The sequence below is a fragment of the Mastigoproctus giganteus genome, chromosome 1 (genome assembly GCF_048544385.1).
Source record: "Mastigoproctus giganteus isolate SK-2022 chromosome 1, ASM4854438v1, whole genome shotgun sequence".
In the NCBI taxonomy this organism is placed as follows: Eukaryota; Metazoa; Arthropoda; class Arachnida; order Uropygi; family Thelyphonidae; genus Mastigoproctus; species Mastigoproctus giganteus.
This window is the reverse complement of record NC_143575.1, coordinates 270,350,415-270,375,793: the sequence shown is the minus strand read 5'-3', so window position 1 is coordinate 270,375,793 and position 25,379 is coordinate 270,350,415. Positions and strand designations below refer to the sequence as shown.

Sequence of the window (25,379 nt, the reverse complement as noted above, 5' to 3'; positions counted from 1 at the left end):
TACTTGGCAGGTTGAAATGGTCTCTAATGGTTGGCAGCAATTTGCCTTCCAATATAGCCATATATCCATTGGCATTTACGGAACCTTTTATAAACTGCAGGTGATCTACTCTGCGATATGAAATGCATATCATTCGGTGGTAGGGAATTTCACTGTAGACACCATTTAGTCTGGATGGTATTCTTCACTACATCTACGGAAAATCGTTTGTCTCCCATCACAGCCATGCAGGTTGAATTTCTTCTCATCCGAGAAAATAACTGACTTCCACTGCCCGGGGGTCCATTTGACATGCTCCTTACACCAAATTAATCAGGACGTTTTCATTTTTTGTGTGAGGAGGGGCTTCTTCTTAGGACGATGGGGCTACAAGTCCTTTGAAGAGGCATCTTTTGACTGTTATTGCACATGCTACTACTCCTGTATGTTCTTCCCATTCTCTTTTCAGCTCAGACAAAGAAGCTTTACGGATTTTAAGGCATAAGCACTTCAAAACAAGGTCCTGTTTCGGCGTAGAGATGTTTGTCCTATCAGTAGAACCAGTATTCTTGAGTTTGGAAAGAAATCTACTCACTGTCGACTGATTACGAGGCACTCTATAAGCAATATGACAGGAAGAACATCCTTCCTCATGTAAAGAAACAATAGCACTCTTTCTTCATGGCGTCAACTGCATGTAACTCGCCATCTTGACACAAGCAAGGAATGACTGCAATTCTTGCAGAGCGTGCTTATATAGCTGAAATAACAGCTGATGCAATATTATGTCATCACTTGCACGTGTCAATCTTATCTGATGCAATCTGTAAGAAATATTGTCATATACTTAAGCTATTTGGATGAAAATTACAATATTAAGGGGTGATGCACTTTCTTTGAACACCAGTGTATAATAAAGATTGTAGTGGTTGTTCCAGGAGTTTCAAATTTCAGACAAAAGCACCAAACAACTGATTACAGTGTATTTCTTCATGCCAAAATGCATAACCCAGAAGTGATTATAAAAACTTCAGAATAACAGTTTTTGCAAAATACACTTTTCTGAATGTTTAAGCCAGATTGAGAAAATTTACTGAAATAACTTTAAGGTTTTGAATTTTGGAGGTGGAAACCACCAAATATTGAAGGAAATTTAAAGATACCAAACCTTCAGAAAAAACTTATTCACTATAGTAACTGGTAATTTGGACTGCAGAGCTTGGGCAAGGATCTACTCCACGACATGCAGTAGCAGGCAAGTTATTGATTATTGGTATCAGCAGAAACTCTTCTTACTCAAAGTTTAACAGTGAAGATTTATCAAAATGAAAAGTTCAGGATGGAACTTTTCAGAGTGACTGTATGTGCACCAATTGACCAGTAACATCAAAGGTGTTAAATGCTCCATCAGAAACAGCATTATGTATTCATACTAGGCTATATAAAGTAGATATCAAGAGATAGGTGGGTTTGTGTGTGAGCATGAACTAATTCAGGGCAAGGATCAGCATAACTTATGTGGCCTTGAAAAGCACCATATATGCCCATGCAAGTATCACAGAAATTGCTGTTCACCCACAAAAGTTTTGTACTGAGAATGACCCAACAACCAGAAAACATCCAGCCAACAGTAGTTCTGGGTTGAGGTGAGAGGCTGGTGGAGGATGAAAAGAATCACACAGTCAAACGGATGAGTCATAATTGGTCAAATGAAAGTATAGTACAATAGTGGTGCACAAAGGAGCATATAAGAACACAATTTGTGTCTGGTCCAGGTATAAATGTGGGTACAGTGATGACAGTTGATCTCACTGGGTACTACTTTTTTGGTCTCATTTGTAATAAAGATGGATGGAAATTAATATGACTTATCATGGAGGATTTTAGCCTTCCATGTATCGACTAGTTGGCAGCTCACTCAGTAGCAGAACACTCCTCAATTTGTTGGATGATTGCTTTCTACACTAACATGTTAGAGAAGCAAAAAGAGAAAGAAATATTCTTGATCTGGTTATTAACAGCAATCCATCTTTTATTAAGAACCTTCAGGTAAAGGTAGTGATCACAGCATATTGATGTAAGATTTATTCAAAGAAATAACTACTGACATGGGTAAAGAGAAGAGTTTTTCTAAGATCTTTTCAGTGGGACCAATTAACGTTAAAAATGTAAGTACCAAACAGGAAGTGTTGAGAGAAGTAATCATGTCTATTAAGAGTTTTACATCAACCAAAAGATATCAAAGATATCGTTCAAGATTAAGAACAAAATTAATGTCAGATGAATTGATGAGCTCAGTGGCAGAGAAGGAAAACATACGGGATGATTATAAACTGTCAGGATGACTCCGTTGGACTACAGCCATAAACAATATGCCTGAGTAAGTACATAATGAGCTACTCTTGCAACAATGAAAATTTTTTGAAATTTTCTGAGCAGTGCATATGGTCTGCAAGAGTAGCTCATGGTATCTTGTCAATGATATACAGGAATTTTTCTAGCAGGGATAAGGAGGTGATTATCCTCTTGTATAAGGCAATAGTCAGGCCACACCTTGAGTACTGTATTCAGGTCTGGAGGTAATTTTAAGAAGGATGTAGAGCTGTTGGAACGAGTACAGAGAAGGGCAACAAGATTAGTGAATGGAACAAAGGGTTGCTCTTACGAAGAAAGGCTTAAGTTTTCCAAATTACAGTGTCTGGAGACTAGGCACCTACGAGGTGATCTGATTGAAGTGTATAAGGCCTTGAATGGTTTGGGCATGCTCAATGCTGATGGGATTCTTCCTCTTGCTCAGAATAATCGCCTGAGAGGGCATAAATTCAAACTGAGGAAAGACAGTTGTAAGACAGACATGTGGAAGTTTGCCTTTAGCCAGCAGGTGGTTGATTGCTAGAACAAACTCCCATCTGTTGATTGCTGGAATAAACTCCCATCTGTCCATTGCTGGAACAAACTTCCATCTGGGTGAAATGAGGGGTTTTTTTTTGGCTGATGCTTTATAAGTTTCTTTCTTGTATCATATGCCTTTACTAATGCTAATGCTAAAAAGTCTTAGCCTGATAATTACGACATTATGAGAAGTCTTCTGCTTATGAGACATCTTTGGTTCAGAATGAAAAGAAAAGCAACAAAGGATTCTCTGCCTATGTTAACACCAGATGGAAAGGGATGAATCACACTGGTCCACTGAATATGACTCTTGATGATCCTGTATAGATAGCTGATAAATTGAATAAATATTCTGCATCAACATTCACGTATGAATAAGTTCTGGGATGGGATTAGCAGAAATCTAATGGAAATGTGCAATATGTATCTCCTATTTACAAATGTGGTTAAAAGGATGAAGTGGATAACTACAGACTTATATGTTTAACTGCTGTGCCAGGGAAAATAATGGAATCAATAGTTAAAGTAATGCAAGATCATCTTGACAGGTTGTTATGTTGTTGTTATTTGGTTTTTAGGAGCATTAGCAACTAAGGCCATATTGCTCCGGGATATGCGGTGGTCATTCCCTGATCTTTCCGCATCCTCCATATTTGGTGGTGACGGGCTCGAACCCCGGTCTAATCAAGAAGCGTGTGCTAACGCACCGCTGCTCCTTCCCACCTGGCTACGGAGGCGCCTCTCTTGACAGGCATGGAGCCTGTAAGACAATCACAGCATGGGTTTGTTAAAGACAGATTTTGCAATCTTATTAGCTACTATGAGGTTGTAACAAAGGAACTGGATGCAAAGAATAATTTTGCATCATATAAGGTAGACTCTCACTGTATGGTAGACTCTGTCACTGTATGCATCATGTAAGGTAGACTCTGTCACTGTATGCATCATGTAAGGTAGACTCTGTCACTGATTTTCATATAAACTGGAACAATATGGCATTAGGGACAAGTTACTACTACAAATAAAGGGATGGTTAAATGGTAGGAGATGAAGAGTGGTTACATATGGCCACTGCTCTTCATGGACTAATGTGATGAGTGGGGTTCCATAAGAGTTGATGTTGGGCTTTGTTATTTTTAATGATGCAGGTATTTCAAGTTTGATGTCTAAGTTTGCTGATGATTAAAAGGTGGGTGAGGTGGTTAATGACAGTATCAGGATATGCTACTTTATCTAGATCCTTCAATAGGATCTAAATAAACTAAGCAGTGGGGGAAAATGGTAATTGAGGTTTAACAATGATAAATGCAAGATATTGCATTTGGGTAGCAGTAATCCCAGAATAAATTACCACTCAGGTAGTAACAAACTCAAGGTAGCAGGATATGAAAAAACTCTAGGGTATTTGTATAGTCCAATATGAACTTCTCTGGGCAATGCAACCAAGCTGCTAGAACAGCTTATCAGGTTCTCTCAATGATATACAGAACCTTTACCAGTTGAGAAGTGCTCATCCTATTGTATAAGATAATGGTTAGGCCCCAACTATAATACTGCATACAGGTTTGAAAACCTCATTTTAGGGAGGACACAGAACTGTTGGGAAGGGTACACAGAAGAGCAACAAGATTAGTTGGGGACACAAAAGGATACTCACAAACAAAGACTGGAGTTGTTCTTTAAATTGCAGTCTCTGAAAAGTAGGCTGAGGTGACCTGATTGAAGTATATAAGATTTTAAAAGTAAACTAAATGTTGATGGGATCTTTACTCTTTCTCATGGAAAAGGATGGCTGAAGAAGAGATGTGCAAAAATTTGCATTCAGCCAAAGAGGTTAAAAGGTCTTTAAATGTCTTGTGGTCCCCCAGTTGGTGAAATATAAGCATTGCTTCCTTGCATCATATTGCCAATACTAATACAGCAAACAATTTATATATCCTGTTTTTATATATAACTTAAACAAATAAGACATAATTACCTCCCACATTGGTTTGATGCCATATTTAAAAAGATGAAAATCAATCTGTCCAGAGAGTTCAACTGGCTTTAGCATATGGCTATAAAGAGCCCAGAATTTTTCCACCTTTAAAAGATAAAGTATACATATTTATAGAGATGCAACATTATGTTAGAAATGTGTAATAGTATTTTTTTTTTACATGCCATTAGAAAATAATCTAATAAATTGTTAATAATACAGAATGGCCACATGTTCAGCAAAAATCAAAACATTTCCAGCTGTCAAACAATGTGGAATTCATTTTTACAGTTCCTCATATATTTGCAACATCATGCGGGGGGGGGGGGGGGACAATATTTCCTAACAGATGAAAATGCTGCATCTCTACCAACAAGAAACAACTTGTAGCCATTCCACAAGTCTTGTCTGCTGGTAGCAATCGAACATTTATATCAAATGTTTAGAAGTTGGACATTATATGGTCATGTGCAACCAAGGGTGCACACTCAGGCTTGCACAATGGTGGCACCCATCATTTGACTCCAGTAACAATTTACTGCAAGATCTCTGTGTGTGCATGCGGTCACATGCACACATACATTCTGGTTAAAAATGGATGCTGGTTGGTTAGTGTGTTTTTTAGTGGTGCATTGGCTTTGTGGACAGTGTGCTTGGGCACTTGATGTTTATGCAATTTTTTTGATTTCTAGGATGTTTCTGTTTCATAATTAAGGCACACTTCCCTGTATGAACATATTTAATAGAGCATACAAACAAATGAAAAGCTAAACATTAGGTCGCTGTAGCCTAGTGGTCAGGTGCACGGGTACATAAGTACACATGCTTTGAGTGACCGGGGTTCAAGCCCGTGACTGCTGAATACGGTGCTATTTCTTGTATTCTGTCTATCTTGTGAACTCCTCTGACCGTTTGGTCGTCCCGGAGTATAAACAGAAAATTTATTTATTTATTTATTATTACCACCTATCTTGGAGATTTCTTAAGTAAGAAGTCCACTTTTCCTTACAAGAAGAAGATATACTGGCCAGTTTTGACAGGGAATCAATGTTTATTAGCTTTTTTCTTAATGGAGGCAAAGCAAGCCTGGTGCACAAAATCAATATAGAAACATATGTACTATACCTATGATTATCAATTTCAATGAGACATCACAGATCACATCTCAGAGATCCATTAGCATTCCAGTCTTACTTCCAATTTCAGGCACCTCCGTAGCCAGGTGAGAAGGAGCAGCAGTTTCTTGATTAGACTGGGGTTAGAGCCCCTCACCACCAAATACGGAGGATGCGGAAAGGTCAGGGAATGACCACCGCATATCCCGGAGCAATATGGCCTTAGTTGCTAATGCTCCTAAAAAAAAATAACAAACAAGCAAACTTCCAATTTCAGGTACAATTCAACCTACAAATGAAAGGGGTAAGCGTGGGCAGCTCACTCTGAGAAGGTTTCATGTAGAGTTAGGGTGATTTCAAGTCAGCTGTCTTTTCATACACATGCCTCAAGGTTTAGGATAAATCCAAGGGGAATTACTCCTTAGACCAACAATTACCTCAAGATTAACTATAAGGGTTTGGAGCACTCCATAAAGCTTCTTTCAATACTGCTGGGTAAAAATCATCAGTACTGGGAGGCCTTAGCCACTTTCAGGCTCGGTAGTTTTTTTTGTTAAGAACTCTCTTTTGTAATACCAATATCACACATACCATATACTTAGGTATATTAGCACAATATTCTCAATCTTAAAAGGGACTTGATCTTGTGAAGATCAATACAACGTATCTATTCAAGCTCACTAGTGACATCTGCTTGTTTAGGTTGAGTCATTTCTGCTGTGCAAAAGCTCTACCTGATTTATTCTTTTCTCTCTTCGTATTTATGTACAAATAAAACTCCCATTTCCATTCTTGGTGCTTATCACCAAGATTTCATAAAACTGAGACTTTGACTGTCTAGCCCTCTATGGTTTGCAACAAATCAACTCAAATGAATGCAAGTTATCCCTCGCTCTGTAATTGTCACATGTTAATTCTCTGTTCTACCAAGCTTGCTAAATCTCTTTTCATCCATTTGGCTTCCTCCTTACTTGATAAACAGCTTGAAAGTAACCCATGGTTCAACTGTACTTTGTCTTAAATATCTGTTCACAACTGATTGAGCATAAGAAGCTCCTTAGTCCAGAGTAATCCTCTTTCTTGAAATTAATCTTCTGTCCTTACTTTTGACTATCTGATTTGTTGTGTAATTTAGGACATTATGATCGCTAGCTACTGCTAACAGTTCCTAAACCATCACATTTGCGATCCTTGTACTCACCCCACAGTTTTCATACACGTCAAGTAGATTCAAAAAATTTACTCCATAGATTGAATTTGCCAGTCCATATTTTCTAATCAACGAGCAGAAAGTTAATCTCCCATAACAAGGTAAGCAAGACTTACTTGCTTATTGAAGTTGCATACAGATACTCTTATGATGCTTGTTGCTATTATGAAGCCTGTAATAATACAACTCTTAACTTTCCTTTATTATTACTTTGCACCATATAGATTATGCTCTTTTGAAATGGATCTGAACCAGGGTACAACACTGCACTTAGGCAGCTTTTGATCAGAAGCATACCCCCCCCCCCCAAACCACCAGTTTCTGCCCAAACCTTGTTAAACACAATGTGCATTCCAAAATAAAACTCATCACCCTCTACATAAAGGTTATTTATGCCAAGTATCGGTTAACCCTATTATATCAGCATCTGTAGTCTGCCGACACGATCTCAGAGATTTTTTTAAGTTCTATACAGTGACACCAACTGATGATGACGTTACCAACAGCAAATTCTAAATGGGAAGCATTCGAGGAAGTAATTTTGGAAGCTACTAGGCTTTTTGTTCCAACTAAAAAATACTGTTCTAGGTTTAGACCCAAATGGATGTCAGATGAAGTGATGAGACTTGTGGCAGAGAAGAAAAATGCATGGAATACACATAAATTGTAACGCAACACAGAAGCTTATAGCAGATACAAGCTAGACTGTAATCAAGTCACAAAGGAGGTTAGGAAAGTGAAGGCAGATTATGAGACATCTTTGGTAAAGGATGCAAAGACTTCTTTACTTATTAAACTCTAAAAGGAAGTGGATGAATCAGATTGGTCCACTTAATATCGATGGTTTGGGTATAGATGATCATTCTCAGCTACCTGCCAAACTAAATGAGTATTTTGCTTCTACATTCAGACACGAGGAGAGGGCTAGATTATTATTATTATTAGCTGTATGGTGCAAGGAAGCCTGAAGCTTATGCTGCACCAGCCAAAAAAAAAAAAAAAAAAAAAAAAAACATTCCCGAGTTACCCTAGGAGAGAGAGAGAGAGAGAGTGTGTGTGTGTGTGTCAGAAGTAGAAGGGGAATCACCAAGAAAGATGATATCCAGCTCAGGACCCTGGGTGTGCCAAGCCCATACTCACCAGATATGAGCCCCTGGGATGTTCATCAAACTCTAACAGGAAGCTAAGTGATTTTGTAATAACCGAGGAGAAAAGTGGAGGAGAAATTGTTGAAGTTAAACATAAGAAAGGCACCTGGTATAGATGAGATCTATTTAGTTATATTAAAGGAGGTGGCAAAGGAAGTAAGCAAATAGCCATAATTATGAGAGCATCTTTGGACTCAGGGGAAGTCCCCACAGACTGGAGATGTGCAAATGTATCTCCAATTCACAAAAGGGATTAAAGAGTGACACGAGTAATTATAGACCTGTTAGTTTGACTTCTATTCCTGGGAAAATAATGGAGTCACTGGTTAAAGAAGCATTGCAGAATCATCTAGACCAGTGGTCTCCAAAGTGGGGTGCACAAGATGATCCATAGGGTGCGCGAGATAATCCACAATTATTTGTTATTTTTTTTTTTTTTTTAGGAGCATTAGCAACTAAGGCCATATTGCTCCGGGATATGCGGTGGTCATTCCGACCTTTCTGCATCCTCTGTATTTGGTGGTGACGGGCTTGAACCCCGGTCTAATCAAGAAGAATGTGCTACGCACTGCTGCTCCTTCCCACCTGGCTATGGAGGCACCTATAATCCACAATAAATCAGTATTTATTAATTATGAAAACTTTAGTTTTTCGAAATGTAATTGAAAATAAAAATAAATAAATGTTTTTTTTTTTTAATACTTCGATATGTGGCTTTGTTTGATCGAGTGGCTTTATTTGATAATGCCATTGATTATGCACTTTCAAGTACATGCATTTTGTACTTGAACTTCAATTTAATTTTCTTTTGTATTTTGTTATTTGTGACCTTTTAAAATTATATGTGATTTCATAAATGTAATTTTAGATATAATGCCTTCCATATAAATGATTTATAAATTAAAAAAATATATATTAAACTTATACAGTCAGTCCTCGTATAGCACGATAGTTGGGTTCCTAGAAACCCTCATGCAATGCAAAATCATGCAATATAAACAACAGGCCCTATGGGAAAAATAGGGTTAGGTGCCGATCACTGAAGACTGAACACACATTTGTAACCAAAACATTACCAAACACAATAAATAATCGTAACAAAATACGTAACTATTTTATTACGACTATTACGTAATAAAATATTGCTAATGCTTTTGCTTCTATCATAAGCAAACTTGTTTTTTGTTTGATTTTCTATCCAAACAAATGACAGCCGTTCCATCTCTTCCAATTCTTTGTATCTTAATCTAATGGATTTTAATTACACTTTGAGTTGTTCCTGCTATGAAAGTTGTTTTTATTTTCTCTGCATTCTTTGTAATTCTCGGCATTGCCTCATTTAGGTCTGTAGCACGTGCAATATAACATGGTCTTTCATTTCGCTCAAAGCGTTTCACAATTTCACATTTTTTCTCTCTCGACAGAGGCAGACTGGCCATAAGTCTGACTGGAGAAACTCCTGTGGGGCAGAGACCGGTGTGATTTTGGCCATAAACCATAGCATGAGGCCACTATAAATTTTCCCAGGTAAGAATTTTTGACCCAGTCCGCCTCTGTTTATCGATATTGCTTTTCTTTTTCTCTCTGAATCTGCAGTGTCTTCACCAGGATGCTTCCTTTTCACACCTTTTAAGTATTTTAGTCATTTTTAGGGAATAAAGCACAATTACAAAATGAGGAGGCACGCTTGATACACATAAACAAAGCTGCGCACGTGTAGCAACTGAATAAACAACACTGTAAAGGCAGATATACACTATTAGCACCTCACATTTTACAAAAGCACATTTCTAGGGGTTACTACCATAAACAATAAAAACAATTTCCAGTTGCGTTTCTGCTAGTGGAATCTGTTACTAACTGGTAGTAAACTCGATTTAATTGCATTTGCGGTTATACCGATAGCTGGAACTGTGTTGGTTTTACATTATTATGGTGAAATGTGTTTCTCCTTCACTGATATAAAAAAATAAATACATTTTCAGAATCTTCTCTTCATTCCTATCATGTTGCATTCGGTTGGGGTGATTCTGCATTCAACTGCCATTTCTTGTTTTTTTTTTTTTTTTTTTTTTTGGTAGTTGTTGACAAATCGGCTTCTGTGGCCATAATGCACCTCCCAAGGTTTTTGCAGTACTTTGATCCAAGTCCGAGTTGGGATTCAAACACGCGACCTTTGGATTGCCAGGCAGGCACTTTACCCACCCGGTTAGCCCGGTCGGTGCCATTTCTTGTAAACACAAAGGCAAATCGTGCACAAGCGAATTCGGTTCTTGTTATATAAGATATCGGTCCCCTAGTTATAAATCGTGTTTGATTGAATTCGTGTAGTGTAAACACGTGTTATATGAGGCCTGACTGTATATTTAATTTTTTTATTTTGGGGTGTGCACGAGTCCTTTTAAGTAAAATAAGGGTGTGTGACCAAAAACGTTTGGAGATCTGATCTAGACAAGACAGCAGTAATAATTCAGACACAGCATGGGTTTGTTAAGGGGAGGTCTTGTCTGACCAATCTGACTAGATACGATGGCGTGGTCACAAAGGAACTGGACGCAAAAAATAATTTTCATATATCATATACTTCAATTTCAGGAAAGCTTTTGTTACTGTTGCACACAGAAGATCACTGTACAAATTGGAGCAGCATGGCATTAAGAGCAAGTTGCAAAACCTCAGAGTAGTATCAATACCACACAGAGCAGTATCAATGGATACTGCTCTACGTGGACTAATGTTATTAGTGATGTCCCTCAAGGTTCAATGTTGGGCCCATTGTTGTTTTATATATTTATCAATCAAATTGATGAAGGTATATCAAGTTTAATGTCGAAGTTTGCATATGATACAAAGGTTGACAGCATTGTTAATAACAATAATGACACTATGCTGCTGCAACAGGATCTGGAAAAGTTGGGCAGATGGGCTGAGAAGTGGCAACTGAAGTTTAACATTAACAAATGCAAAGTACTGCATATGGATAGCAGTAATCCCAGAGAAATGTACCAACTGGGTGGTGTTACACTCAGAGTAATGAAGAATGAAAGAAACCTGGCAGTAATAGAGCAGTCAGATATGAAGTTTTCTGAGCAGTGCAGACAGGCTGCCAGAGGTTGTGGAGTCTTGTCAACGATATACAGGAATTTTGCGAGCAGGGATAAGGAGGGAATTATTCCCTTGTATAAGGCAATCGTCAGGCCACACCTTGAGTACTGCATACATATCTGGAGGCCTCATTTCAAGGAGGATGTAGAGTTGCTGGAACAAGTACAGAGAAGGGCAACAAGATTAGTGAATGGAACAAAGGGTTGCTCTTACGAAGAAAGGCTTAAGTTTTGCAAATTACAGTGTCGGGATAGGTGCCTCCATAGCCAGGTGGGAAGGAGCAGCAGTGCGTAGCACACGCTTCTTGATTAGACCGGGGTTCGAGCCCGTCACCACCAAATACGGAGGATGCGGAAAGGTCAGGGAATGACCACTGCATATCCCGGAGCAATATGGCCTTAGTTGCTAATGCTCTTAAAAACCAAAGAACAAACAACAACAGTGTCTGGAGACTAGGCACCTATGAGGTGATCTGATTGAGGTGTATAAAGCCTTGAATGGTTTGAGCATGCTGATGGGATTCTTTCTCTTGCTCAGAATAATCTCCTGAGAGGGCATAAATTCAAATTGAGGAAAGACAGTTGTAGGATAGATATTGTTGTTATTTGGTTTTTTTAGGAGCATTAGGGAGGCACATTGTAGGATAGATGTGGAGAAGTTTGCCTTTAGCCAGCGAGTGGTTGATTGCTGGAACAAACTTCCATTTGCCGTTGTTGAAGTTGATAGTTTAAATAGATTAAAGGCAGAACTGAATATTTGGATCGAGTGGATGGCTGAAATGAGGTGTGTGTGTTTTGGCTGATGCTATATAAGTTTGCTTTCTTGAATTTTTTGCTTTCTTTCTTTCTTGAATCGTGTGCCTCTGGAAGCCTCATTTTAGAAAGGATGTAGAGTTGTTAGAACGAGTATAGAGAAGGGCAACAAGACTGGTGAAGGGAATAAAGGGGTGCTCTTATGAAGAAAGGCTTAAGTTCTGCAAATTGCAGCTTCTGGAGACTAGGCACCTGTGAGGCGATCTGATTGAGGTGTATAAGGCCTTGAATGGATTGAACAGGCTCAATGCCGATGGGATTCTTCCTCTTGTTGAGATTACAACCTGAGAGGGCTTAGATTCAAACTGAGGAAAGACAGTTGTAGAATAGATGTGCAGAAATTTGCCTTTAGCCAGCGGGTAGTTGATTGCTTGAACAAACTTCCATCTTTTGTAGTTGTGGAAGTTGATAGCTTAAATAAATTCAAGGCAGAACCAGACAAACACCTGGAATGAATGAATCAGTGAAATGGGAAGGTTTTTTTTGTTTTTTTTTTATCTGATGCTGTATAAGCTTGCTTTCTTGCATCATATGCCTATACTAATGCTAATATTCATCCATTTTAATGACAATACTCCTGATACTACTATATGAACAGTTTAAACTTTATATTCATTTTCCTGATACAACCCTTGTAAATAATTGAAGGATAGTGTGCCATTATTAGTCTATCATACATTTCTATCATCACATTCCTTCACATATTTAACTGATGGGTGGTCCATGGATGTTTGAAACCATAATTTGCCCTTGAACTATGGAAGCCACTTATTCAAACCCCTTAAGTTATTTAAGGCAACCTTAACCCATACCTATACACTGTCTCCCTATTCTCTCTCACTAGCAATTTTCCTGAACTTTTGAAGCCTTCTCAATGACACTGACAAAGCCCCTTGCAACTCTTCTGTTCAAATATATTCCATGTCTGAAAAATGAATTCCTTCTATAAACTATGGTGGAGTTACACTAATAAAATCTCCCCTCCAAAAGTCTTGTTGGTTAACTCTGTCAAGCTTTGAGTTAATCAAGGCAGAACTAGACAAACTCTAAAAACTAGATTAACTCTAAGCCAAGCTTACAGTTAATCAACAAAGTTCACATCATAAAATACCTCCTATCATGCTTAGGCAGCATTATGGGCATAATTAAATTTTGCCCTAACTCATTGCATTTTTTCAGCATGGTCTCCATAATTTTCAACCACGTCCTCAGTTAAGCTGTACTTAATATCATTCGTATCCATTTGCATAACAAAAAACCCATTAGTTTCCTTGAAAACTGACAACTCATTAGTTACATAATTTTATCCACCAGGCAGGCATATTCTGGTTCTATTCATTTATCTTTATTAGATAGTATGAATCAGAGCTGTACTACTCAATATGTTCTACGTTGATAATAATATTAGTAAAATAATAAGAGGAGTTTACCTCAAACTCCTCTTATTATTTTACTAATATTTATCTTTATTATAAAACATATATATATCTACTTTCTTCATAATTGAGCCTCCTAATAAATAACCTCCTGTTGATTCAATTCATCTGTTCTGACACATGGATTGAATCAAAACAATCAGCCCTTGATATCTGTGGCCTGAATCAGGGATTCATCTCCTGCCACACACTAGAAATTTATGCTGTCATTTTCCCAATTCTAATCTGTTCCAGGCCTTCAGCCTATTTTCTCAGTAACCAAATTTCAATTTTATATTATAATATCCCTGTATACAGTACACTGAAATGAGTCATCAGTTGTACTGCAATCAACTGAAAGGGTGCCTTTAAATATATAACTTTATTTGCTTTATTGCTTGTATAAGCAATAAAGCAAATTGTGCTTATGGTGTGAATCATGTGGCATAGTAATTTTTGAGTATCTTTTTTCTTTCATTGTCTCTAATTATACATAAGAAATATCCATGAATAAATTTACCAAATATTACAGAATTATTCAAGTTTAATTACAGAAATTAAATAACTATATTTATTATTATTATTAATTTTAGAAATTAATTTACAAAGTATTACTTATATAAATTACTATTTAAAAATGACTTTATTCTCTATAAAATATGCTACGCTACATAATGAAATTTACAATCATTTAATACTTACTGTATTAAATGTACCAATCAATTTCAGATTCTGATCATAAGGCTGAGTAGTTGCCTGTTTATTATGGATTTTAAAGGAATACCAAAATGCATAACTAAATTGCAACTTATGCTCTTCAGGAGGTAGTTCTTTTGTTTGCTATTAAAAAAACAACAACAACAAAAAAAAACATTAAAAGAAAACTCAGTACTATTTTATCTACCTCATCACGTTTTATATTCCTGATAACAGAGTTACAGGGCATAGTACATGCCTTATACAATATTACATATATGTATCACAATATTTCTAGAAAAACTATGCTTTTGTGTTCTGAAATCCAATTTTTTTTTTTAAATAAATAATAGGAGCAGCTTACAAGAAGTGTATAAACACTTCTACCATGTCCCACTTGGGGGGGGGGCAGTGAAGTAGAAATCTGGTCCTCTCCCTCTCTCTCTCTCTCTCTCTCATTGCTCTCTCTCACTGCAAATGATTGTAGATACTTCTGTTTTATAACTACTTCACTAATGGTAGTGTTCCCCAAGAGTCTTCTTTCTCCCACCCTTTCCTCTTTTATGAGTTATCCCAAAAGTAATGCACAAAAGCAGTTAATTTAAAATAATTTACATCAAAAACCATCAATACAGTTATGACTACTTTCCAACATTCATGTAATTTTTGAATGCTGTTTAACTGTTAAACTGTTTTGAATGCTGTTTAACTGCTAAAGTTAAGCTGTCTGATATGTTGAATCACGGCTGAATTCAATGCTTCTAAAGACAGAAATATTTGTCCATGCAACAGTTCCTTGAGCTTGGGAAATATTCTGTAATTCTGTAAGCTGAATTCAATGCTTCTAAAGACAGAAATATTTGTCCATGCAACAGTTCCTTGAGCTTGGGAAATATTCTGTAATTTCAAAGAATCATATTAGAACTGATAAGGGTAGGGGTGAGGTAGAGTTTGCCATTTGTAAACTGTGAAAACAAGCTGTCTGTACAGACTGTAATATGAGGCCTTGAATTGTCGGGTGAGTATGAACACACCAGCTTCCAACATCTGTGGCCACTTCTGATGAATTTTCAGGTGTAATTTCTGACAAATAAATGTTGCACAGTAGTCTCCAATTTTTGATCTTCCAAGTGGCACATGATCAGCAGCAATAATGCCCTCATAATCATAAGCCACTATGACCATTTGTTTGTTGCTAGTTATGACCGTTTGATTGTTGCTAGTGGTGGTGGTGGGGGGGATTTAGAGGAATGTGGCAAAGATGGATGCATACGAGCTGAATGAGACTACAGTTCGCACTCAAAATCACATATTCTTATCTCATCAATGGCAACAATGCGGTGTTTAAAATGCACTGTTATCAGGCCATCTCTTTCCTATCTCATCAGTAACATGTGACTAACTGCACTGTAATTCCTCCATGCTTTGTTTGTTATCCATCTGACTTTGTGTGGAAGTTTGCATTTAGCCAGTGGGTGGTAGATTGCTTAAATAAATTCAAGAACTATAAAAACTATTGGAGGGAATGGAAAGATGAAATGGGAAGTTTTTTTTGGCCAATGCTGTATAAGCTTGCTTTCTTGCATCATTTTCCCTGCTAATTAATACTAAATGTGAGACCCAATGGGTAGTGACCTTTCATTTTTGTAATACCACAGTTAAAATTTAGTGAACAGATGATTTTGGTATTCCAGATTCATTGCCTATTTCTTCACAGGTCATATACCCGTCTTCCTCCAAAATGGTGGAAAAACAACTGCCAATGTGTTACCTACAGATGTTCTTGGCTGACCTGAGCATTGCTAGTCTTCAACACTGATCTGACCTTCACGTAACCTTTGAGACCAATACAAAATCATACTATGATCCACTGTTGACGCACCACACACTTCCTGCAATAATTCATAAATTTGTTGGCATCTGACCATGTAAAGTTTCAATTCTGATAAGAGTTGAAACTTTATATTCTTTCATACTAAACTGTAATCTACCTGAAGCAATATCACCATCCATTTTTAAAAGCCTCTGCACAAATATTCAATGCTGGAACTCTGTTTCAAGCATACTAATGTTGAGGTTAATTATTATCCCAATAAATATCAGTTGCACAGATGACTGAATGATAGCCGACCGGGCTGGCCGGGTGGTAAAGTGCCGGCCTGGCAACCCAAAGGTCATGGGTTCGAATCCTGCCTCGGGCTTGGATCAAAGTACTGCAAAAACATTGGGAGGTGCATTATGGCCACAGAAGCCAATGCACAATAACTAAAAAAAAAAAAAAAAAAATAGTAAGTCATGGAGTGAGGAACACATGTGAGTGTGCATTACTTTTGGGATAATTGTCATGTATTAATGACCTTCTTCCACTGATCAGAAATCCCATCTATAATTGTTTTGATGCAGCATACATTCTACTTCCATTTTGAGAAACCTTCCCCTGCATAAATAGCTTCAACTTTTTGAATAATCATCACAAATTTCTAATTTCTCCAGGTAATTTTCCAATGGGGCAAAGAAAACTTATTTAAATTCAATTATAACTGAGTCATGTATTTCTCTCAAAAACAAGTACTGCTCCAATGCTCATCTTTGAGACAGATTTCTAGACAAGATCATACATCTATTAGGTTTACCTTGACCTTTAACCTCTCTTGGTATAAGCACATCACAAATATTGCTTCCTTTGCATAAAAAAAAAACTGGGTTTACTGTTTTTTTGCTCTCAGTTTTCTAAACAGCCACTGACTCTGTAAAAATCTTGAATCAGCTCTACCTTGGAATATTGTTGTCATATTAATATTATTTATTTTTTTTATTTACTATCAGTTTATTAACACAAGGTTCACCCCCTGTACAGCAAGTGGGCTAAAAGGGTAATTAGTAAAGCTGAATGATGCAAGGAAGTGAAATTTTCTGCATAAGACAAAAAAAAAAAAAAAAATCTGTAATGATGCCCCCAAAAGCACTCCGAAGCTCCTTGATTTTGTTCAAAAGAGGTAGGTCAGGTTAAAAAACTCTTTAACTATACCTCAGTACTGTCAGTATAATAATTAGAAGTACACAAGTAAAATAATAATGCTACGCTATTTCCAGTTAGTTAAGGCAGTATGCCAGTATAGTGAGAAAATATTTAAAAACTATATTCATAAATAAGTACTTCAAAATATCTAGAAAAATGCATTGTATTATGTTTAACAAGTTTCCTGAGCTGACACATAAGCATTCAACAGTACCCCAAGTACTTTGCTATAACGGATATGAGCATTATGGAACAGCACCTAACATGCTGTAAAGCATATAGGTAGTCATCATTCTAAAGCAGTCAATATATGAGTGGTGTAAAAGTAAAGGCCTGATGTGAAATGACCTGCTCGATTCTGATGCCACACTGATTGAACTCTGGGCTATTAGCATCAATGATTCGTTTTTGTTTACAGCTTGGTAAATGTTTTTATTTGTTTTTTGCTTGTGTTGAAGTTAGTTTATTCTCTGCGAAAGCATTTGTAAAGTGTTTGCCATAGATTTCAAGGAAGCCGCAGGCTTTTGCTGCGCTGGCAAATAAAAAAAAAAACCAAAAAAAACCCATACCAAATAGGTAAGAAAATACAAATTATATGCTTCCCTCCTCATGTAATTTGTCAGCCAACTACCTGCAAGGAATTAATGATTCGCTGGCTAAAAGAAAGCTTCCCACAATCTAATCCAAACCTCAACCCCTGTAATTTTAATTTATGGCCCCTAGTTCTGGAATTCTTTATAACAGTGGAAATTTCGCCTGTAATCATTGTACTAATCCCTCTCAGAGTCTTATAAACCTCAATTAGGTGACCTGATTGAGGTTTATATGGCTAATTTTCATTCTGATTAATTCTAGCCTTTCATTTATATTGAGGATTTTGGAACGTTGTTATTTCTCAATGTTCTAAAAATTATTATTATTATTATTATTAGCCATATGGTGCAAGGAAGCCTGAGGCTTATGCTGCACCAGCCAAAAAAAAAAATAAAAAATTCCTCTGTTACCCTGAGTGAGAGAGTGAGAGAGAGAGAGAGAGAGAGAGAGAGAGAGAGAGAGAGAGAGAGAGAGAGAGAGAGAGAGAGTGTGTCAGAAGTTGAGGCACATTGAATGAGCTCCATAAAATGTAGGTGGCAGCAAACATGTTAATAAATACATTTTTAAAATGATCTTTAATAATTAAAATAATGTTAGTGACACATTTTTAAATTATCTTTAATAATTAAAATAATGTTACAAAGGAAATATACCTTATCTGTTTGTTCCATCTTATTTGTTTGTTGTTTGACCTCAGTCTCCTCTTCCTCCTCTCCACTGTCATCATTCTTCAGTCTATGGAATAATAAAACCTATATGTATTATTACATGCTTATTATTATTATTATTAATAGCCATATGGTGCAAGGAAGCCTGAGGCTTATGCTGAACCAGGAAAAGGAAAAAAAAAAGTTCCCAAGTTACCCTGAGAGAGAGAGAGAGAGAGAGAGAGAGAGAGAGAGAGAGAGAGAGAGAGAGAGAGAGAGAGAGAGAGAGAGAGAGAGTAGAAAGGATTCACCAAGAAAGAGAAGAATGATGATATCCAGCTCAGGACCCTGGGTGTGCCAAGCCCATACTCATCAGATGTGAGCCCTCCGAAGTATGTATCCCTCTCCTCACAAAAACACTTGTGAATGTTGAAAATTTTTACATGCCAGCACTTATTTTTCCAAGAGCTGTTTGTAGTAAATAAAACAAAATCTTAAACTGCTTTACAAACGTTCTTTATTTCATGTAGGGAGGTTACATTACAAATATACTGATAAAAGTATACAGAAAATTTTGGCTTCTTATATCCTAGCAAACAAGAATTTAGAAAAAAAAAAATAGCTTTTCTGAAAAAAAGACAAGGTTTCACTGGCAAAAGTTGCTCCAGGAATACATTATGAATAAACATCACTACCCTTCTGAGAAGTGCTTGCTACCATTTCTGAAGCAATGCTACACCCATATAGCTATTTCTATATCATATAGTGTGAGAGCTGGGTGGATCTCTAGGCAGGTTGAACAGCAACGGGTAAGATCCAGCTGTTGGGTCTTGCAGCAGTAAACATATTAATCATATGGAAGGTTTCAAAAAAGAGTTGATTGAAAGTCAACAGATTTCTCCAATACTTTGGAACAAGTTGAGGAAATTGCATTAGAGCAACTGGAATGGAAGGTTATCAACCATTTTTTAAGAAGTGGATCATCATCATCATCAGCCATTTTCAATCCACTACAGGATGAAGGCCTCTCCAGCAACTTTCCAGTTCCTTCTGTTTTGAGCACTGGCCATCCATTTACTACCCACAAACTCATGAATTTCATCTATCCATCTCCGCCTTTGTCTTCCAGCTCCTCTTGAATACCATTCTGTTATTTTCTTAGTCCATCTGTCATCATGTCTTCGAGCTATGTGTCCTTGCCCAAGACCATTTTAGTTCTTTAGTTTTGATCAGAATGTCCTTTACTTGAGTTTGTTGCCTAATCCACGTGTTTCTCTTCTTATCTAACAGTCTGATTCCCAATATGATTCGTTCCATTCTTCGCTGTGTAGTTCTCAGCTTCTCTTCCATTCTTTTGGCGAGTGCCCAAGTTTCACTTCCATAAGTCATGGTGGGGAGTATACATTGATTCATTATTTTACGTTTCAGACAAACTGGGATATTGCTCTTCAGTATGTGACTATATTTCCTGAATGCTATCCATCCAAAATTTATTCTTCTCTTGACTTCCAGCCATTTATCATTATTACAGCTAATGACTTGTCCCAGATAAGTATATGACTCCACCTTTTCAATTACTGCTCCTTCAATCATTATTTCCCTTTCTGTGGCATACTTGTTCATCATTACTTTTGTTTTAGCCATATTCATCTTTAGTCCAAAATCCTTACTAGCTGTGCATAACTGATTAAGATTTTCCTCTAATTCGTTGGGATCGTGGCTAATGACCACAATGTCATCTGCAAATCGTAAATGGTTTAGGTACTCTCCGTTCACATTGACTCCTTTCTGCGACCAGTCTAATCTTCTGAAGGCTTCCTCAAGGGTAGCAGTAAACAGCTTCGGAGATATTGTGTCTCCTTGTCGAACTCCTTTCTCAATTTTAAATTTCCTACTGTCTTTGTCTAGTCTAATAAAGGAGGTAGCACTATCATATATTTTCTTCAAAATCATAATATATGGGGTATCAATGCCTTGTCTTTCCAGTGCCCGAAACATTGCCTTATGCTGTATGGAGTCAAATGCCTTTTCATAATCCACAAATGCCAGGCATAATGGTGTTTTATATTCATTTGCTTTCTCCATTAGCTGTGATATTACATGAAGGTGATCCATAGTTGAGAATCCTGTCCTAAAGCCAGCTTGCTCTTTCGGTTGATTCTCATCAAGTATTCTTTCTAATTTGTTAGTAATGACCCTTGTGAACAACTTGTAGATGTGGGATAGCAAGCTAATTGGTCTATAATTTCCAATTTCTGATTTATCTCCTTTCTTATGCAGCAAAACTATGATTGCATTATTCCACTGCTTAGGTGTCACACCTTTTCTAATGCACTTTGTGAAGAGCCTTGCCAGTTTTTGTGTTATGTCTCTTCCTCCCAATTTTAACAATTCTACAGTAACTTCATCTTCCCCCGGGGCTTTCTGATTCTTCATTTTCTTCAATGCATGTTCTACCTCATCAGGAAGAATATCGGGTATGCCGTATGTTTTACTAATTTGTGATTCATCTTCCCCACTGCTGGCATCATTCCCCTGCTCCTTGTATAATTCTCTATAGTAGTCTTCTGCTATTTGAATTATGCCTTCTCTGCTGTTTATAAGTACACCATCGCTATTCTTCAGTTTCAGTATCATTTGTCTTTCTGTATTACTGCTCATGACTGCTGATTTAATTCCTTTGTTTTCTCTTAATGCTTTGTTCTACTTTTCTTGTGTTAAATCTTCTTATGTCCTCTCTGAGTCTCTTTCTAATGGCTTTGCATAACTCAGTATACTCAATTTTCTCCCTGTCAGTGTTTTTCTTGCTTTTCATTTGTCGTCTTCGGTTCATCATGACAAGTGTTTCTTGACTAATTTTTTCTTCTTTGGATTTCTTTTTTCCTATAGGTTTCTTGGGCTTTATCACTTTCAAAAAGTTGTAATATACCTCGTCGATATCTTGATCCTCAGCAGTCTGCAGAAGCTCATACTTGTTCTTAAGTTCCAGTACATACTGCTTTTTCTCTTCTTCTGTTATCTCAAAGACCTTTGTATTATTTACTCGAGTCAGTTTTTTCCTTTCCTTTCCTACATCTATATCAAGTGTACATCTTACCATTCTGTGATCACTTCCAACATTTACCTTATTCAGGACAGTAACATCATTCACAATATATCTTCTGTTAGTGAGGATGAAGTCGATTTCATTAGTAGTTAATCCATTTGGACTCTTCCATGTCCACTTTCTGTTCACCCTTTTCTTGAAAAAAGTGTTCATTACTGACAATCCTTGAGATTCTGCATATTCCACAAGTCTTTCACCTCTTTCATTTCTTTCACCAATTCCAAAATTTCCTATTGTTCCCCTTTCTGCGCTGTTTTGTCTTTTTCCAACCTTAGCATTGAAGTCTCCCATAATAATAGTGTAGTGGGTTTTATGCTCATCTAGAAGACTCTCAATTTCGGTATACATTTCTTCAACCTCTTCATTATCGTGGCTCGATGTTGGTGCATAAATCATTATAATCTTTAGCTTGTATCTCTTAGAAATCTTGAGTATTAGTCTTGACACTCTTGGTGATGTACTTTTGAATTCCAAAATGTTGTTTTTAAAATCTTTATGGACCAGAAACCCAACTCCACCTTCACTCCTTTCACTGTTTCCATTGGTGTACAGCAGATTTCCACTTGATAAACTTATAAGTGATTCATTTCTTCTTCTTGTTTCAGCCAAACCGATGATATTCCAATTCACATTTTCCGATTCCTTTTCCAGCTCTAATATCCTGTCTTCACCAATGAGTGTTCTTACGTTATAACAAGCCAGGTTCAGTTTCCGTGCATGGCAGCCTGGTCGTACCCAGAGATTCTTAGCACCCTCTGCTTCCACTCTGATCCTCTCGCTGCCGTAAGAGGAAGAGTGAAAGCTGCTGGGGACTGAGGGCCATTTGTTTCGTTGTGCTCTCATAGGCTGGAGGGTTTGGTCTTTTCCTCTTCACGCTGACCAGGCATCTTGAAGAGAACCACTCTACATGTTCATTGCCACCTAAGTGACGTAACAGGGCTTACCATCGAGAAGGTGTGCATGAGTGGATTTTAGGGAGGCAGGCCAACCGGACTTCTCCTAAATCTTCTGTAATAGAGAGATATTGGATCCATCAGTGTTTTAGGCTGAGTGTCTGATAATACACAGGATACCTGTTCCCCTTTAAGCCCCGTGGATGCATAAGAGCAAATTTTAATATGGAAGAAAAAAGTGAATAAGAGTGTAAAATGGCAACATAAAACAACTTAAAATCCATACTCCAGAAGTAACTCTGAATATAGATTTAAAGACGAGGAGAAAGGCTACCAGGACCCAGAAACCACTTGACATCAAGATTATTTAGGACTCTTCTAGTCTTTCGGTCAGAAAATCATGCAAGGTATTGAAAGCGTTGGATCACCATGTAGGATGAGATTTATCAAAGTCACTGATGCAAGAGCTAAAAGTAAAATGATAATAAATAAGCTTTAAAACTTTGAGACCTTGACAAGATCCAAGTTTACTAATCAGCCTTTTCAAAAGAGTTTGGATTTATTAATAACTTATTTATAACTGTTAACACTTTTACAGACATAATTTTTTTTTTTTTTTTTTTGGTAGTTGTTGGCGCATTGGCTTCTGTAGCCATAATGCACCTCCCAAGGTTTTTGCAGCATTTTGATCCAAGCCTGAGGCGGGATTCGAACCTGCGACCTTTGAGTTGCCAGGCAGGCACTTTACCGACCCGGCTAGCCCGGTCGGCTACAGACATAATACACATCGCATGCACTGCACAACTTGGAGCGCATACTGTGATTATTGATGTGCTACATAAATAATGACTATAACAATAACTGAAAAATCATGGTTGAGATAGGTGTTTTGCAACTTTTTTTTTTTTTTTTTTATAACGGAATGCTTTTCATTTGTTTCCTTTCAGCACAAAAAAAAAAAAAACTTTGTCTTCCAATGACTAGATCATATATAGAATAAGTCAAATTAATTACATCATAATAATTTTTTTTTTTAGTATACACAGAGTGCATTTTAATTTTAATGTGCTTAAAACCTTGGTGATGAGAGTGCATACAGTGAAGTTGAAAAATTTTTGCTCCTGGGAGTGGATAAATTTTTTGCAAAATTTTGCAGTACTATTGACCTAATTAATATATTAAATCATATTCAATACTAGCTTTATTTAACAGTGTAATGGGCTCAAAGTATCAGGAGCACTGTAGCTTTGGGGAGAATGGAAGGGAAAATTCTCCTACAAATCACAGCCTGATGAAATGTGCTTTTTGTGCAATGTTTTTTTTTTTTTTTTTATGAAAACCCCAAACACAAGAGGTATTAGCATCATGCTTGGGTTGGAGATTGAGAAGATGAAAGAAGATATTTGTTTACATTAGACTTGAACTTCTGTAGACTGTAATTTTCAGAAAAGACATATGAAGGGTGGTTGTTCCAGAAAACGGCAGCTGAATGAATAAACGAGGCAGATGAAAAGTTGGTTCTACGAGTTTGAAGTTGGAGAGTAAATGAATGTTGGCTGGTAGCAGCATGTGTTCGGACTGTTTTGAAAGAGCGAGTGGGAATTATAGAAGCCAATTCAGAAGAACATTGCCCATGGAAGTATCTGTAGAAAAGGCATGCAGCAGAAACAGTACATCTATGAGACAGCGAGAGATGAGTCATTAATTAACCTAACTGCCCTCTTCTGAATGGAATCTAGAAGCCTGAGAGAGGTTTTGGGGGCACTGCCGCAGATGTGGGAACAATATTCCATGGTAGAACAGATTTGCAATTTGTACAGAGTGAACAGCTGTTTGGAAGAAAAGTAACTCGAAGAGTGAAATAGAAAACCAAGTTTTTTAGATGCAGAGGAAGCAACATTTGTAACATGCTTGTGCCAAGACAGATTAGAAGTCAGGGTAATTCCCAAAAGATATAAATTATCATCTTGCGTAGAAATCAGAGTGTCACCAAAGATAAGCATAGGAGCAGAAGAATCCTTTTTTGCGAGATATAAGACAAGACTGAGTTTTAGAAGGATTGAAATCAACTAAGTTGTCTATGTCCCCACTGGAGAATTACCTGGAGATCGGCATTTAAGGAATTGATAGCGGATATTCGAGAAGTTGAAGCTGATTGAGCAGGGCAAGGTTTCTCAAAATGGAAAGTGGAATGCAATGTGCTATCGTCGGCAAAAATATGGATAGGATTTCAAGTTAATGGAAGAAGATAATTAATACACAAGAGGAAAAGAGTGGGAGACAGAACTGAACCTTGTGGTACACCAGCATTAGTGGAGAAGTTAGAAGACAGAGGGCCATCTATCATCACCCTCACAGTGAGTGATCAGAGAGAAAACTCGATAACCAATTACAAAAAACAGTTGGCAAACCATAAGATGGAAGCTTGTTTAGAAGATCTTATGCCAAACACGATCAAAAGCCATTGAGCTGTCAACAGCAACTGCATGTGTTTCACCAAACTTTTCCATTGAATTTGTCCATAAATGGGTAACATAAGCCAGAATATCACCAGTGGATCGACACTGGCGGAATCCATACTGGCAATCGTTGATCAGATGGAGGGTTTCTAGGTAGTTTAAGAGTTGGCAGTTAATTGATTTCTCCTTTATTTTAGAAAGAGTAGAAGTAATTGCAATGGGTCGATAATTGGATGGGAGGGATTGATGGAAGAGTAAGTTCAGGAGCACACGATTTGAGAACAAGTGGAGAAATACCATCAGGACCTGGA

General features: G+C 37.3%; 1 protein-coding gene across 2 annotated transcripts in view; it reads right to left on the bottom strand.

The window, feature by feature from the left end:
* The window catches only part of eIF4EHP (eukaryotic translation initiation factor 4E homologous protein), a 48,619-nt gene that overhangs the window by 14,097 nt on the left and 9,143 nt on the right, over window positions 1-25,379 (bottom strand). The window contains exons 2-4 of one of the 2 annotated variants that reach the window (XM_090386367.1): window positions 18,617-18,698; window positions 14,357-14,494; window positions 4,850-4,954 (exon numbers count right to left, since the gene is read on the bottom strand). In XM_090386367.1, the coding sequence (XP_090242493.1) occupies window positions 4,850-4,954; window positions 14,357-14,494; window positions 18,617-18,698 (325 nt within the window). The remainder of the gene's footprint in view (window positions 1-4,849; window positions 4,955-14,356; window positions 14,495-18,616; window positions 18,699-25,379) is intronic. The other variant, XM_090386375.1, reaches the window with a different exon arrangement.